This window comes from Stigmatopora nigra, chromosome 1 (genome assembly GCF_051989575.1).
Source record: "Stigmatopora nigra isolate UIUO_SnigA chromosome 1, RoL_Snig_1.1, whole genome shotgun sequence".
Lineage (NCBI taxonomy): Eukaryota > Metazoa > Chordata > Actinopteri > Syngnathiformes > Syngnathidae > Stigmatopora > Stigmatopora nigra.
In genome coordinates, this window is record NC_135508.1 from 729268 (window position 1) to 743258 (window position 13991).

General features: G+C 34.4%; 3 protein-coding genes across 5 annotated transcripts in view; 2 read left to right on the top strand and 1 right to left on the bottom strand.

Moving 5' to 3' along the window:
- tmbim6 (transmembrane BAX inhibitor motif containing 6) overlaps positions 1 to 13991 on the top strand; it is a 29013-nt gene that overhangs the window by 8389 nt on the left and 6633 nt on the right. The window lies entirely within an intron of this gene.
- cd63 (CD63 molecule) lies at positions 33 to 8827 on the top strand. Of its 3 annotated transcripts, none has more exons than XM_077720691.1 (8): positions 33 to 196; positions 762 to 848; positions 4771 to 4959; positions 5038 to 5112; positions 6129 to 6227; positions 6295 to 6438; positions 7189 to 7272; positions 8156 to 8827. In XM_077720691.1, exons 2-8 carry the CDS (start codon positions 783 to 785, stop codon positions 8219 to 8221), a joined length of 723 nt encoding a protein of 240 aa, XP_077576817.1. In that variant the 5' UTR covers positions 33 to 196; positions 762 to 782; the 3' UTR covers positions 8222 to 8827. The 3 variants fall into 3 exon arrangements, with proteins under 3 accessions (XP_077576817.1, XP_077576808.1, XP_077576825.1); XM_077720682.1 differs by having other exon boundaries at positions 35 to 199; positions 764 to 848; XM_077720699.1 differs by lacking the exon at positions 33 to 196 and adding an exon at positions 247 to 477 and having other exon boundaries at positions 764 to 848.
- letmd1 (LETM1 domain containing 1) lies at positions 8854 to 13464 on the bottom strand. Its single transcript, XM_077720671.1, has 8 exons — positions 13263 to 13464; positions 12628 to 12982; positions 12293 to 12375; positions 12037 to 12223; positions 11291 to 11392; positions 10727 to 10879; positions 10562 to 10658; positions 8854 to 9977 (listed from the first exon to the last, which is right to left on the bottom strand). The coding sequence occupies exons 1-8, from the start codon at positions 13376 to 13378 to the stop codon at positions 9901 to 9903; spliced, it is 1170 nt and encodes a 389-aa protein (XP_077576797.1). The 5' UTR covers positions 13379 to 13464; the 3' UTR covers positions 8854 to 9900.

Here is a 13991-nt window from a genome sequence, read left to right on the forward strand (position 1 = left end):
CCTTGGTCCGCCATTTTGGCGCAGTGACGCATTATCTAGCCACCTCCACCACCATCATCATCATCGTCGTCATCGTCATCATCATCTCAAACCGGGAGGGACCAAAACAGCTTTCCAGCCCCCCTAAAAAGAGTCAAAACTTCAACGCTTCTCCTTTTTAGCCCTTCATTTCATCCATTTCCATTCTTCCACCAAAAAGGTAAGCCCTATTTTAAAAACGAAAATGGAACAGTCCGCTTCACTTCCCCGCGAAAGTTTCCCCTCTTTGTGTCTTTAAGTAGTTTTTTTTCTTCCTAAGAACTTTTTTTCCGAACGGCGTCCACTTTATTACCAAACGCGTCGACTAATTTACGAAGATAACACTTTAATAAATTCAATAAGGCTCCTAATTCGGTTACTTTTATGGACGTTTACCCCCGAACAAAGCTGCCATTGTCGCCCCGAAGCTTGCTTGTTGGCTAACGGTACGAACGCGAGGTAAGGCTGAATTTAGCTCCAACTTTAACCTTTTTAAAGGACTTAAACCTTATTTAGGTTCTTTTAGAACCCGGGAGAGTACTAAGACCAGGTTTTGGGGGGTAACAAAGGAGTTTAGGGGACTTTCCGTAAGATTTCGGCCGGTTCGGGAACTTTTTATGTCAACACATTGGGGGAAATGAGTCATGTTGTTCCTCTAAAAAGCAGCTGTTGTTCGCTTTAATTCGATAAAAGTTGCTTTTTAAATGTATTTGTTTGATTAATTGTGCCTTTTTTTACTTTGTAGAAGCGGAAAGGGTTCAAAAATGAGTCTCGAAGGAGGAATGAAATGCGTCAAGTTCTTGCTCTTCTTTTTTAACTTCATCTTTTGGGTGAGTCCATTTTTTTCTACTTGGGGAGAATAGAGTTGTTTTTTGTTGTTGTTTAAATTGTTGGTTGCCAGTTAAATGAATTCGACGTCTTTCGTCGTCAATGGTGATTCAATAATATTGACTTTTTAATTTATAATATGCCCTTTTAATATTAATTTTATCAAATTATGACAGGGAAAAACATGATTTATGATCCCCCGACATAAACCCCACCCTTCGGGGATAAAAAATAATAAAAGAATTGGAGGATTTTTTAAAAACTAATTTGATCAAAATTATTGACATTAAAGCCACAGTAGAGATAAATAATTCATATTTAGTCTCAATGGATTGGACATGCATTGTTGTCAATGGCTGCCAATAAATTCATACTTTAAAATAAATAAATAAATTTAAGTTTTTTTATACCCAATTTTGTTCCTCTGACAATGATGTGATTATTTGTTATATATATTTTTTACTGGATTTGATTTTATTGTTACTGTATTGTAAAAAAAAATCTGAAAATTGGTGACATAAGTTGCTATTAAATCTAAATCTTAAAATTTAAATTTAATGATGACAATCCACTAAGTCAAAAAAATAATAAAGACCTATTTTGTAAAATAAGCTTCATATTTTCCTTCTAATTCATATATTTAATTTCTTCTAGATGTTTTAATCATATATTTAATTGCGTTATTAATTTTTTTTTTATTTTTAAATATCATATTTAATTGAATTATTAATTTCTTATAGATTTGTTATCATATATTCCCTTGCATTATTAATTTCTTATAGATTTTTAAAATCATATTTAATTGCATTATTAATTTCTTATAATATTTTTATCATTTAATGATTACTGTTTTTAGAAATAAATATTTTTAAATCAAAATCATATAACTAAGAAGCATTTCTATAATATATAAAAATAATTTAAACCCACTTAATGACTCCACCTCCAAAAATTTAATAAAAAATAAAACATTAGTTGCTTAAATTAAACTCTAAGTACATTTTGAAATATTGTTTTTTTTAAAGCACGTTACCCAAGCCTAAATGATGGAATGCGAGTCTTATGACCAGATTTCCCAGAGTGGAATGCGTCATGTGACTTTTCAGTCTCTTTAAGTTCAAGCGTCAACTCGAATAAATAAGGAAGGAAAAAACGTCAATGACATTGCGCTTTATTTTTTTTACACTTTATTCTACTTCTTTACACAAAGTCAACACTTTGACAAGAATTGAAATACAGTTGTACCTCTATTCACAAAATTAATTGGTTCCAATACTTTTCTGTAACTTGAAAATGTAGTAAGTAGAAGTGTACTTTATATGTAAATTCCCCAATTGGTTCCACAGTCCTCACACAACTACCAACTAAACCCTTTAAAATGGGTTAAAAAGTCCCAATTTAGTATGAACGATTTTAGAAACATACAAAATGAGAGGAAATTATAAAGACATTATTTATTAATGTCTTAAAATGTATTTTTTTTTGTGAAGATCTTGTTAGTAGAAAAAATAGAGTAATATTGTAACTTGAAAGGGGGAAATAGGCCAAATTTTTGCTGTTTTTTGTGGGGTCGAAAGATATGAAAAATGCTTTATTTTGAAAAGATCTGACATTTATTTGTGATGTCAAATTTTAAGTGTCATTTTTGTGTAACCTCAATAGTAAATCATGTCTAAATTTAAATTAATATTTTAGTTTTAATTGAAATAAATCTGATATTTTCATTCTTTCAGTTATTTTAAATGATGTAAGATAATAAATAAATGTAAAATAATTAAATTAATATTTTCACCCCCTTTAAGCCTATTTATTTTCAGTTGACTTTATAATCAAGAAAAGCAAATAAATAATAATAATAATTCACTTTATAATCATTTTCTTCCCGAATTTTTGTTTTTTTTTTAATTTAAAAAGTTCACTAAGTAGATTTTAAAAAATATATTCTATTTTTATTCACATTAGAAATTAAAAATGGTGAAATAATCAGTTAGATATATATATTTTTTTGATTTTTAAAACGCTATTTTAATTTGAAAGCAATGAAAAAAAATGACATCAAAAATTAGAAACATTCGGTCTGTTTTTTTTTTTAATTTTTAAAATGCTATTTTGATTTAAAAACAATGGAAGTATATTTTACTGGATCACATTTGTATTTCAAAATAAAAAACAATCTCCATTTAAATTCTAGCACAAATGATAAACTCCCGATTTTAATTTGGCGGGCCACCCAAAATGATGCGTTGGCCCCGTCCCAGCCCCTGCCCCGCTACTTTGACACCATCACCACCCATGGAAGAAACGCCTTATCCTTGTTGAATTCCGGTTACGTGTTTGACTCTTTTTGTTGACTCCTTTATGTTCACCCCCGCCCCACTGCTGGCTGCCTTTGGCTCACCTATTTGACTCCCGTTCAAATATTTACATTAGCTCATCTCCACAAAAGCCACAGAATGCACGTGATGATGTCACAAGCCACACAAAAGATGACGCCTGTCATTTTTTTAGATTGCCGCCACGCCTTAAAAGTACCAAAATACTCTATTTTCTCACGTAGTATTTACTCACATTTAAGCCACACCCTTAAAATGGTCAAATTTGACAAGTTCTCGTGTATAAGCCCCACCCCTAAAATTGCCTTAAAATGGGTGAATTTTTACAATTTCTCGAAGTATAAGCCACACCCTTAGAATTGCGTTAAAATGGTTGTTTTTACAATTTCTCGCGTATAAACCACTCTTAAAATGACCTTAAATGGTTGAATTTTTTCAATTTCTCGCTTTTAAGCCGCACCCTTCGAATTGTCTTAAAATGTTGAATTTGATAATTTCTCACGTATAAGCCACAGCCTTAAAATTGCCTTAAAATGGTCGAATTTAACAATTTCTCGCGTATAGGCCGCACTATTAAAATTGCCTTAAAATGGTTGAATTTTAAAATTTCTCGCGTATAAGCCGCTCCCTGATTCCCTATTTTCACATCCATATTTGTGGTTTTAATAGGGATGTGAAAATGTGTTACTTAACTAATTTCTGAGATAGTGCATTATTCAAAAGCACATTATTAGGGTCAATATGTTAAGGAATTAATTCATCCAGTAATGTTTGTTTTCTTTCTGAAAAACAAAAAATAACCAACAAAAAGTCAATGTTACTTTGCTGACATCTACTGGTGAAAAAGAATATAGCCAGGATATAAACTGTATCCTTGATTCAGGCATTTTTATTAGTTACAAATACGGCTTACATGCGAGAAAATACGGTAGTAGTAATGAAGTAGTTATTTGAATTCTCTGGCAGGAGCGACCGCAGAATATTGCAACTTCCTTCCATTTTTTTTGCGTCCTGTTGCTGACTCATCACGTCAGTGATGTGTGATAAGCAAAAAATAGTTTTTATTCTGTTTAGTTTAGTTTTGTCTGTTTTTAGTTCAAAATTCATTTTTTAAAATCTAAAAATATTTTTAAAAAAAGCTCAAATAATTTCATTAAATATTAGACTTATAAAAACTGAATTTTCAGGCCCTTTAATCCAGTTCTTTTATTCAATTTATTAAAAAATATATACCTAAATATTATATCTAAAACCGTCTAGCACATAAAATTGAGTTGATGTTAAAGCGGCCCGCGAACTAATAAAATAAACATAAATAAACAAAATAAATAAATAAACATCTTCACTTTTAAAATGCGACTTAATATAATCCGGGAAACATCGCCTTTCTACGTCCAAACCTAATTACTACATGTCAGTTCACGACTGCTGCCATCTGGTGGACGTTGAAGGAAGTGCAGCCACCTGTAGCTTTATTCCGCTAAAGATCCATTCAGGTCGATAGAAGCGAAACGAGAAGGGTTGTGACGTCATACCGCGTCTTCTTTTTTTTTATTTTTTAATGAATTGCCTTTATTTGTGTACTTTGCAGTTATGTGGCCTGGCCCTGATCGTGGTGGGGGTGCTGGCGCAGGTGTCCTTACACCAAACCATCAAGATGAAGGACCTTTCGGCCTCGGGGGCGCCCATCGTCATCATCGGAGTGGGCGTGCTCATTTTCTTCATCTCCTTCTTCGGATGCTGCGGTGCCTGGAAGGAAAACTACTGCATGGTTACCTTGGTAATGGGTGCACTCGGTCACCATGGTAACTAACGGGTTTGGGTTTTTAATCGTGGTTTTTCTGTCTCCCCTGTCTAGTTTTCCATCCTTCTTTCGTTGGTGATCCTCGTCCAGATCGCGGCGGCCATCGCCGGTTACGTCTTTAGGAACAAAGTGAGTTCACAACATTTTTTATTTATATTTTTACAAGTTTTAAAAAAAATATACAATGAATAATAAATTGGATGGCTTGTGCTATGCTTTTGATTTTTTTAATTAAAATGTCTGTGTATGTAATACAGTCCCTCAAATATGAAGGCATATTCTAATGAAATTGATTTGAATTTTATATATTTCTAAAAATAATATTGTCTATTTGCCCTACTGTCACAATAAAATTCCCCAAATACGGGATGAATAAAGTTATTCAATCCAAAAAGTCATTTGGAAAACAAATAATTAATATTGTTGCAATTTTTGAGGCTTAAAAACAGTATATGTAAGGCGTTTTGTGTTTTACATGATGTCCATGAACGCACCGCGATGCTCATTGAAGAGCCTCACAGGTGGCGAGTTTCCAACACCATATGTGACTTTAGTTGTTGATTTGGATATGTAATGTATTTACATTTAATATTGTCTATTTGCCAACAAAAAAAGGGTTTAGAAAACTAAAAAATAATACTATTTCTATTGTTGAGGCTAAAAACATAGTATACGTGGGGCGTAATGTGTTTTACATGATGTCCCTAAACGCACCGCGTGACTGATTGAAGAGCCTCGAAGTTGGCGATTTACCAAATTTTACGTGACTAATTAAGTTGATTTGTATTTTATATGTATCTACAAATTTTAATATTGTATATTTGCCACCAAAAATCGTTTGGAAAACAAAAAAAAATATTGTTGCAATTGTTGAGGCTCAAAAGATACTATACGTGGGACGTTGTATTTTACATGATGTCCCTGAATGCACCATGTGACTGATTCAAGACACTTGGCCAGTTTCCAAAAGCGGAAAACTTTTGTTTTCTTTTCGTTTTGTTGAACTTACCTACCCTTTACAGTCGCCATCTTTAGTCCTGCGCGTTGAAAGAAGTTAGCTTTGTCCTAAACACGCTAAAAAAATATAATTTATCTTATTTTATTTTGCCATATGAACCAAAATGGACGCCATGTTTTCTCTCCAGGTGTCCGCCATGGTCCATGACAGCCTGTCGGACATGATTTCCCTGTACGGCAACAGCTCGGCGGAATTCAAAAGCAGCGTGGACGCGCTTCAGGAGCAGGTGAGTGTTCCCGGATGGACGGCACCCCCGCGTGCACCCTCTCACGCTCCCCTGTGGACTTTTGCAGTTGAAATGCTGCGGCGTCAACGGCTCCTCCGACTGGGGCGACTTCCGACCCGACGGGATTTCCGTGCCCGACTCGTGCTGTCTGAACGTGTCGCTCAATTGCGGCGTCCGGGCCATGGCCGACGCCGCCAAAGTTAACCAGAGGGTAAGTAAAAGGCTTATATGCGTATAAATTAGAGCAAGGGTGTCAGACTCGGGTTGGTTCGCGGGCCGTTTTAAGGTCAACTTGATTTCAAGTGGGCCGGACCATTTTAGATTTAATATTTAGATTTTTTTTTTAATAAATGGATTAAAAGCATAGAATATTCCGTTTTTTATAGATCTAAAACAATGTTTATTTTAGCTTTTTTTTAAGTATATTTTTTTTAGATTTTACAAAATTATTTTTGAACTAAAAACACAGAAAAAAATGCTTTAAAATTCCAATTATTGATTTAAAAGGGGGAACATTGGGAAGTTTAATATACATCTACACTCTTTATTTTAATTTGATACTAAAACAGAAAGTCGGGACTCATCCGTGACTAACGGGCCACGAAAAATTATGCGATGGGCCAGATTTGGCCCCTGGGCCGCCACTTTGACACCGGTGATTTAGACCAAACATGGCCGCGACAAGAGAAAAATCGAATTAGGGTCACCCCTATTCTAACTTTTTTTTCTGTAGTGGTAGCAAGAGTGGGTTTTCACATATATATGAACTTGAAAAAAAATTAATTAAAGAAAATTAATAGCAGAAAATGAGTGAATTTCCGATATTTGAGGGAAGACTGAAAAAGCTTTTCTGATGGGAATATTTGTCCAAAATGTCGTTTTGAGCTTCTTAATAGGAGATATTCTCTTGTTTTTTTAGTTTTTTAAAATTAATTGAAATGTAATTGTTAATGTTTTGAAGGGTTGTGGTCCTGTACTTGAGGAGCTCCTGAAGAAAAACATCCTGTGGGTCATTGTCGCTGCTCTCGTCCTGGCTTTTGTCGAGGTAAGTGTCTTTCAAAATTGGAGCAAAAATTCAAAAAGCAACAAATCCTCTTCCCCGAACGTTGGCACGATTATCACAATTTATCACAATTAAAAAAAAGATGGGTCCACGTCGTTTTTGTTTCAAATTTAAAATTTCAAAATTCTATTAAGTAAATAAATGACTCGCAACAGCGCCCCTGTTCTCTGTGGTGGTCAGGCGATGTAATTACAGGTTTTTTTTTTACATTATAATAGGGATTTGATATTAGAGATTTTAGATTTGATATCAGATTTGAGATTAGAGATTTTAGATTAGATTTGATATTAGAATAGAGATTAGAGATATTATATTAGATAATTGAGATTAGAGATTTTAGATTCGATTTGAGATAAGAGATTTTACATTAGATTGGAGACTTTTTATTACAGATTAGAGATAATATATTAGATTTAGAGATAATAGATTAGACATTTGATATTAGATATTTTAGATTAGAGATTTGAAATTTTAGATTTGATTTGAGATAAAAGATTTTACATTAGATTGGAGATATTTTATTAGAGATTAGAAATATTAGATTACAGATTAGAGATAATAGATTACATATTAGAGATAATAGATTAGATTTAGAGATAATAGATCAGATATTTTAGATTAGAGATTAGATAGTTTACATTAGGTTTTAGATTGAATTAAATATTTTAGAATAGATTTTAAATTGGAATATAGACTTTAGATTGGATTATAGATTTTGGATTCGATTTAAGATTAGCGATTAGTAGGGATTTTAGATTAGGAATTCGATTATTTGAGTTATATTTGAAATTTTAGATTAGATTAGATAAAATACGACACTTAGCGGCATTGGACTGACTCCACCTTGTCCCGCCCCTTTTGGTAGATCCTGGGCGTGGTCTTTGCCTGCTGTTTGATGCGAGGAATCCGCAGCGGCTACGAGGTCATGTGAGATGTCTGGCGCTCGCTGATTGGCTTCCCGTTATTAGCCCCCCCTCCCGCACAGAATCACCGCCATTCCATCCGCCATTTATCATCTTTCTACACAACACTGTCCAATTTGAGGTCACAAAGGTCAAGGGGCGGGAATACCGTATTCTCCGGACTACGGGCTTCCAAAAAAAATGGGTAAACTGTAAATTTATTTTGAAAAGCCCTTTAAAATGGATGAAAAATTAGCAGCGCTATGGCTAATGCTAACATAGGCTACCTTTAGCTTAGCGAGCTACTACCTCGAAGCACTCCAACTCTTTAAAAGACACTTTTTAAAAACTTTCATAATAAACAAAAATGATTTTACTCACGTTAGCTTAGTTACATTCGCTACACATTAGCTTTCACAAAGTTGTCCAAAATGTTCACTTCATCTCACATATTTTGTTCCGCAGACATTTTCATGCTTTATTAAATTTAATATTCATGTAATATTTAAAAAAATGATCTAAATGGGACTTGTAGTCCGGAAATTACGGTAATTTTGCTTGTCACATTTTTGGATTGTTTTTACAGCTTGTTGGTTTGCAGTTTGTTTTTATTAAAGAACCTTTACATCCTAAAATGGCTGCAAATGACGTCACAGAAATAGACATTTTAAATCCATTTATTAGACTTTGCAAAAGGCACCAATATTTATTTTTCTTTCTGGTAAACATGTAAAGTGCGAACAAAAAAAAACTTAAACACAACCATGCAAATTATAAATCCATTTTTTTCAATAGTTCGCTTTGAATTGACAATATTTAGATATGTTTTATATTGAAAAGACTCCATTGTGCTGTACATTGAGTACAAATGCAAGAAAATAAATAGGTGCATTAACGGAGGTCGGTACATAGGGGGCGCTGTTTGACAAGCTAAACTCGCTTAGAAAGACGTAAACTTTTTTATTTTTTATTTTACGCCAATGTTTCCAATTACGTGAAAGTTTCAACTCTTTTTGCACATTAGCAACAATATTTAGCATTTTTTGTAAAGTGTTTGTTTCAAATTGAACATTTTAAAGTTAAATCTTAACCGTGAATATAAATCCGAAATGACTGAGCTAAAAAAAATTAGCTAGTTAGCGTGTTCAAACCTCATTTGACCGGAATTAATAAAATAAAAGCCGTTGGAAAATCCGTTCAGGTGGTCACAGTGGGGAAAAAAGTAACAAATGAGCTCCCTTGACTTTTATTTTGTCACTTCCTGTCCCCGGGGCGTTTGAATATGCCTATTAGCTAAATGTTTGGTGGACACGTTTATCGTTTAGATTTAGCATTTAAAAATAAAAAATAAAGTTTCCAGGTATTAATATTAATTTGACTAACATTTTCACAGCATTTTTGAAACACAGGATGGCGCTAAAGAAGAGATAATGTCGCCGTCTTTTTAAACAACGGCGCTCCGTCGGAACACGGTAAAAAGTAAACAAAATAGTAGACCGGATGTTTGAGGACATGTTAAGATTTATATATATTAACGTAAACGGAATGTGTCCAAGTCATAATTATCCAGCAAAATATGTAAACTGCGGTAAGTTAATTTGATAAAGTTTTACTTTGAGCTGTTTTGGATGAAATGTAATCTTGAAGCAGTTTTCCCAGTGGAGCAGAAAGGTCAAATGGCGGAGTTCAGAGTGGAGAAACTGGAGGTTCACTGGCCACCGGCGCCATTTTGGGGCTCAGCCGATAGGAAGACTAGGCAGTGCAAGAGGAGTGATGTGTCCGAGTCTAAGGGGACAAAATCAAGATTTTATGGCAAGGTGAGTGACATTTTTAGTCTCTAAATTGGGATGTGGTTTTGGTTTTTGGAAGGTTTTTATGCATAGGGGGCGGAGTTAACTGATTTTGATTTGATTGCAAGGAAAAAAGGGGAACATGGCACAAAAATATTTTGTTTAATTTACATAAAAACTAAAATATTCTGTTTGTTTTTAAATATTTGAGTATTAGAAAGTATTAATTTATTCAAAATGAGGGAAATATTTTTAAATAATTTTACATTTAATTTACACTAAAAGGTAAAAGTGTATATATATTTTTTGATTTTTCAAATTGATTTTCCAATTTAAATCTGAAAATATATTAATTTCTCCATTGGAATTGTTTTTTTTCTAAATAAGGAAAAGAGTATGAATATTTGAAAATATATATTACACTTTAATTTAAATTAACCAGTTGAAAACTGAAAAATTGCATAATTTTTTTAAAACAAAAACCTACAATTTTTCTTTTAGCGTATCCATTTAAAAAATTAAAATAAAATGTAAATATTCCCTATGGATTCAATGTGACACCCGCATTTTTAAAGATACCTCCAAGCGAGGATGACACCCGCAACCAGCGGTCCAACCACTCCCGGCACCGGTGGACGCCCAGTCGGTCCGAATCCAATCCCCTCATGTAGCAAGCCTGAAAAAAAAAAAATAAATTAAAGTACTGTCTGGCAACCCCACACCATCTGGCAACCTCGCTCACACCTGTCTTAATTCCGATTCGCTAAGCTGACCCGGGCCCAGTTTTCCCAGGGCTCGGTCCAGCACCAACAATTCCGCGGCGTGACTGGTCAGCCGGCGACCCATCAGGAAGCCGGGAAGGCGTGGCGTCAAAAAGAGCAGCGGGCTTAAGTTCCGCTTGAAATAGAACAGTTCAACAAATCATATTTAATTCAAAATTAATAATAATAAATCAGAATAATCATAATCACAAATCATAATATTCGTAATAAAATCATAAATCATAATATTCGTATTAAAATCATAAATCATAATATTCGTAATAACATAAATCATAATAATCAAAATAACGACCATGAATCATAATCATAAATATGAATCAGCATAACAAGCATAATCATAATACTAGGAGTAACGAATAATCAATCATAATAAAAATATAACAATAATAATAACTTTAATAAAAAAAATAATCACTAACAATAATAATCACTATTATCATAAAAATATTCACTAACAATAATAATCACTATAATAACAAAAAAATAATAATAATAATAATAGACGCAAAAAGAATATTTGACTCACCATTTGATTGACGCTCAGCTGTCCCATGCCCAGAGGAGCACCCGAAAATAAACCACGCACTGCCAGGATTTCCCATACTTGCGGGGTCTTTCCTTTTTGCACCTGAAATGGAAAAAAAAATAATTACAGTAATCCCTCAATTATCGTGACCTCACTTGTCGCTTATCACTTTTGCCATTCTTTCCTTGCTATTATTAAATTATTACTTTTTTCTTAAGTTCATAAAAATGTGAAATTGGCACTTTTCAGCACTGACAAAATAATGGTTTAAATAAGGGTGACAACAGTAATCCCTCAAATATCGCAGCTTTCACTACATTGCAGATTTATTTCTGGGGATTTTTTTTTTCTTTTTAATTTTATTTTTGGAATTTAATAAAAAATGTAAAAATCGACATGTATATCCGGGGAAATTTTTCTTTTCAATTAATTCAAAAGTTTAAAAAAATGTGAAAATGGCTGGTCCAAGGTAGGCTCCGGCACCCCCAGGCTTAGGTTTTTTTCTGGGTACTCCAGGTCCCTCTCATATCCCCAAAATTATGCATGCTAGGCTAAATGTATGCTAAATTGTTCCTAGTTTCGAGCAATTGGTCGTTTATCTCCTCGTACCCCAGAATTGTCTGGTCCAGGGTGAGCTCCGGCACCCCCTGTGAGCCAGTTTGGAAAATGAGTGAACCAATAATTAGTTAGTGGTCAGTTTAAGATCTTAACAACGTGAAATTTCAAAAAAAATGGAAGTCAGGTACCTGAGTGCAAAGGTCTTCGAGGCGGGAACGGAGGTCGCCATCGGGGGTGCCGGCGCTCACCCGCCGCAGTTCCTGGATCACGGCCGGGTGTTGACCGATCCTCTGCGAGTGGTAAAGCTGACGAAACTCCACCTGCTGCTTCGGCGTCCAAAAATGACGGGTCAACACCTGGCGGGGGTAAAAGTACCTGGCCACAAGGGGGCGGGGCTTCAATTTTTGGGGGAACAATATAGGCGTGTGGGAGGCGGAGACTTACATCAGAAGCAAAACCAGGTAGTTGGCAAAAGGGGGGATTGACAGCAAGACAATCGGGATGCCTTTTAGGACGTCTCGGCGAAACTGACAAACGCGGGAAATCGTTACATTTTATGACCATAAAATTCCATTTAATTTACCCATATATTCCATTTACCCTACTATACCACCAGGGGGAGCTTATCCTCAAAACCTGTTGACGCCCCTGGTATGTTATACTTTGAGATACGAGCTAAATGCGTTGCGGGAATGAGCTCGTATCTCAAATTATTGTTTTGTTTATTGAAAATAACCAAAAAATGTATTTTTTTTAAATGTTTTTTTTTATGAAGTCACCTGACGTAGTTTCTCCATTTCTCGGTAGGACAAATCCCGGGGAGCAATTCCCTCTTTGGACATCTTGATTTTGATATCTCGCACATCTTTGGCATCTCGGAAAAGAAGCTTGAATCCTACAGTGGCCAAAAAACAAGAAAACAAGAACAGGAAGTAGGTAAAAAGACTACAACCGGAAGTATGGCGAAGTTTCCGCCTGAATGAAATTCTCTTACCTTCGACAAATGTATGGTAGAGCAAATAATATCGTGGAAAACGCTTTTTGAGGAAGTTTTCATATTTGCCGTTGACCCACTGAAGACTGGTCGTCACGTAGCGACCAATCCCTCGGCGGACTTCGGACGTAGAGTAACATCTACGCATTTAAAATAATAATAATTAAAAATATTTTTTAAAAAGCATAAAAGACGACGGTTCAAATTCATGCGTTAACAAAATAATTTAAAAAAATTAAATATTTTTTAAAAGCACAAGAGACGACGTTTCAAATTAATGCGTAGTAAGAAAATAAATAAACATTTTGATTTTAATGAAGCCGGTTGGAAATGCTGTCATGAAGTCGAGTGTTAACCGGAAAAAGCAAACGTCAACGCTTGAAGGACAGACGCGTCGCTCGCGATAGGTCGCCGACAAACCTGGTCTGTTGACAAAAGCACGGGCTGGAAATTCCAGTGGTTATTTGGTGACTTTGGAGCCGTAGCAGTCGAAGCAAAGACAAATTGTTGGAAAGCCTCGAACAGGACAGCGCCATGTTTGAAGGAGTGGGCAAGTGAGGTTGCCAGATCAGAAAGCAAGCCTAATCTGTCACATCGAAGAACACGCCCTCTTGCATTTACAAACAAAACAAGCGTGTAAGGTAAACTTCCGACCTCGGTGAAAAATGATTGTACGTTTTATGTCGTCAATATTAGGTCATAATATTAAAAAAATATATTACACAAAATATATATACAGGGCACACTTATGTGAATATATGTAGTATTATTTTCAATTTATTTCAATTGTTTTGAAGGTATTAAATAGTTTTAAGTTTTCCTATTTTGAAAAAAATATTTCCTTTCATTTTCAATATTTTTTCTATTACGAATGGCTTTTTATGTGTATTATTTTATATTTTCTTGTATTTTACTTTCCCTTCTCTTGTTTAGAAAATGATTTTCCTTTGCAAAATGTTATTTGCAGAGTTTTTTCGACAATTAGACGTTAAAAGGGGATTTTAAAAATGTCACAATGGTTTGAACCTTTTCTAAGAAATACACTTCCCATAATGCTTATCGGCAACGATGCCGCTACAATGTAATGTCGTCATCAATTCACTGTTTTTATCTTTTCTGATTAAAATATCAAAACATACATTTGTATAA

Coding starts and splice junctions, on each gene's coding strand:
- cd63 (XM_077720691.1), top strand. CDS start 783: ATGAGTCTCGAAGGAGGAATGAAATGCGTCAAGTTCTTGCTCTTCTTT. Junction 849..4,770: donor TTTTTAACTTCATCTTTTGG/GTGAGTCCATTT, acceptor TGTACTTTGCAG/TTATGTGGCCTGGCCCTGAT. Junction 6,439..7,188: donor CCGCCAAAGTTAACCAGAGG/GTAAGTAAAAGG, acceptor AATGTTTTGAAG/GGTTGTGGTCCTGTACTTGA.
- letmd1 (XM_077720671.1), bottom strand. CDS start 13,378: ATGGCGCTGTCCTGTTCGAGGCTTTCCAACAATTTGTCTTTGCTTCGA. Junction 12,983..13,262: donor TGCTTTTGTCAACAGACCAG/GTTTGTCGGCGA, acceptor TTAAATGCGTAG/ATGTTACTCTACGTCCGAAG. Junction 10,659..10,726: donor GCGAATCGGAATTAAGACAG/GTGTGAGCGAGG, acceptor TTTTTTTTTCAG/GCTTGCTACATGAGGGGATT.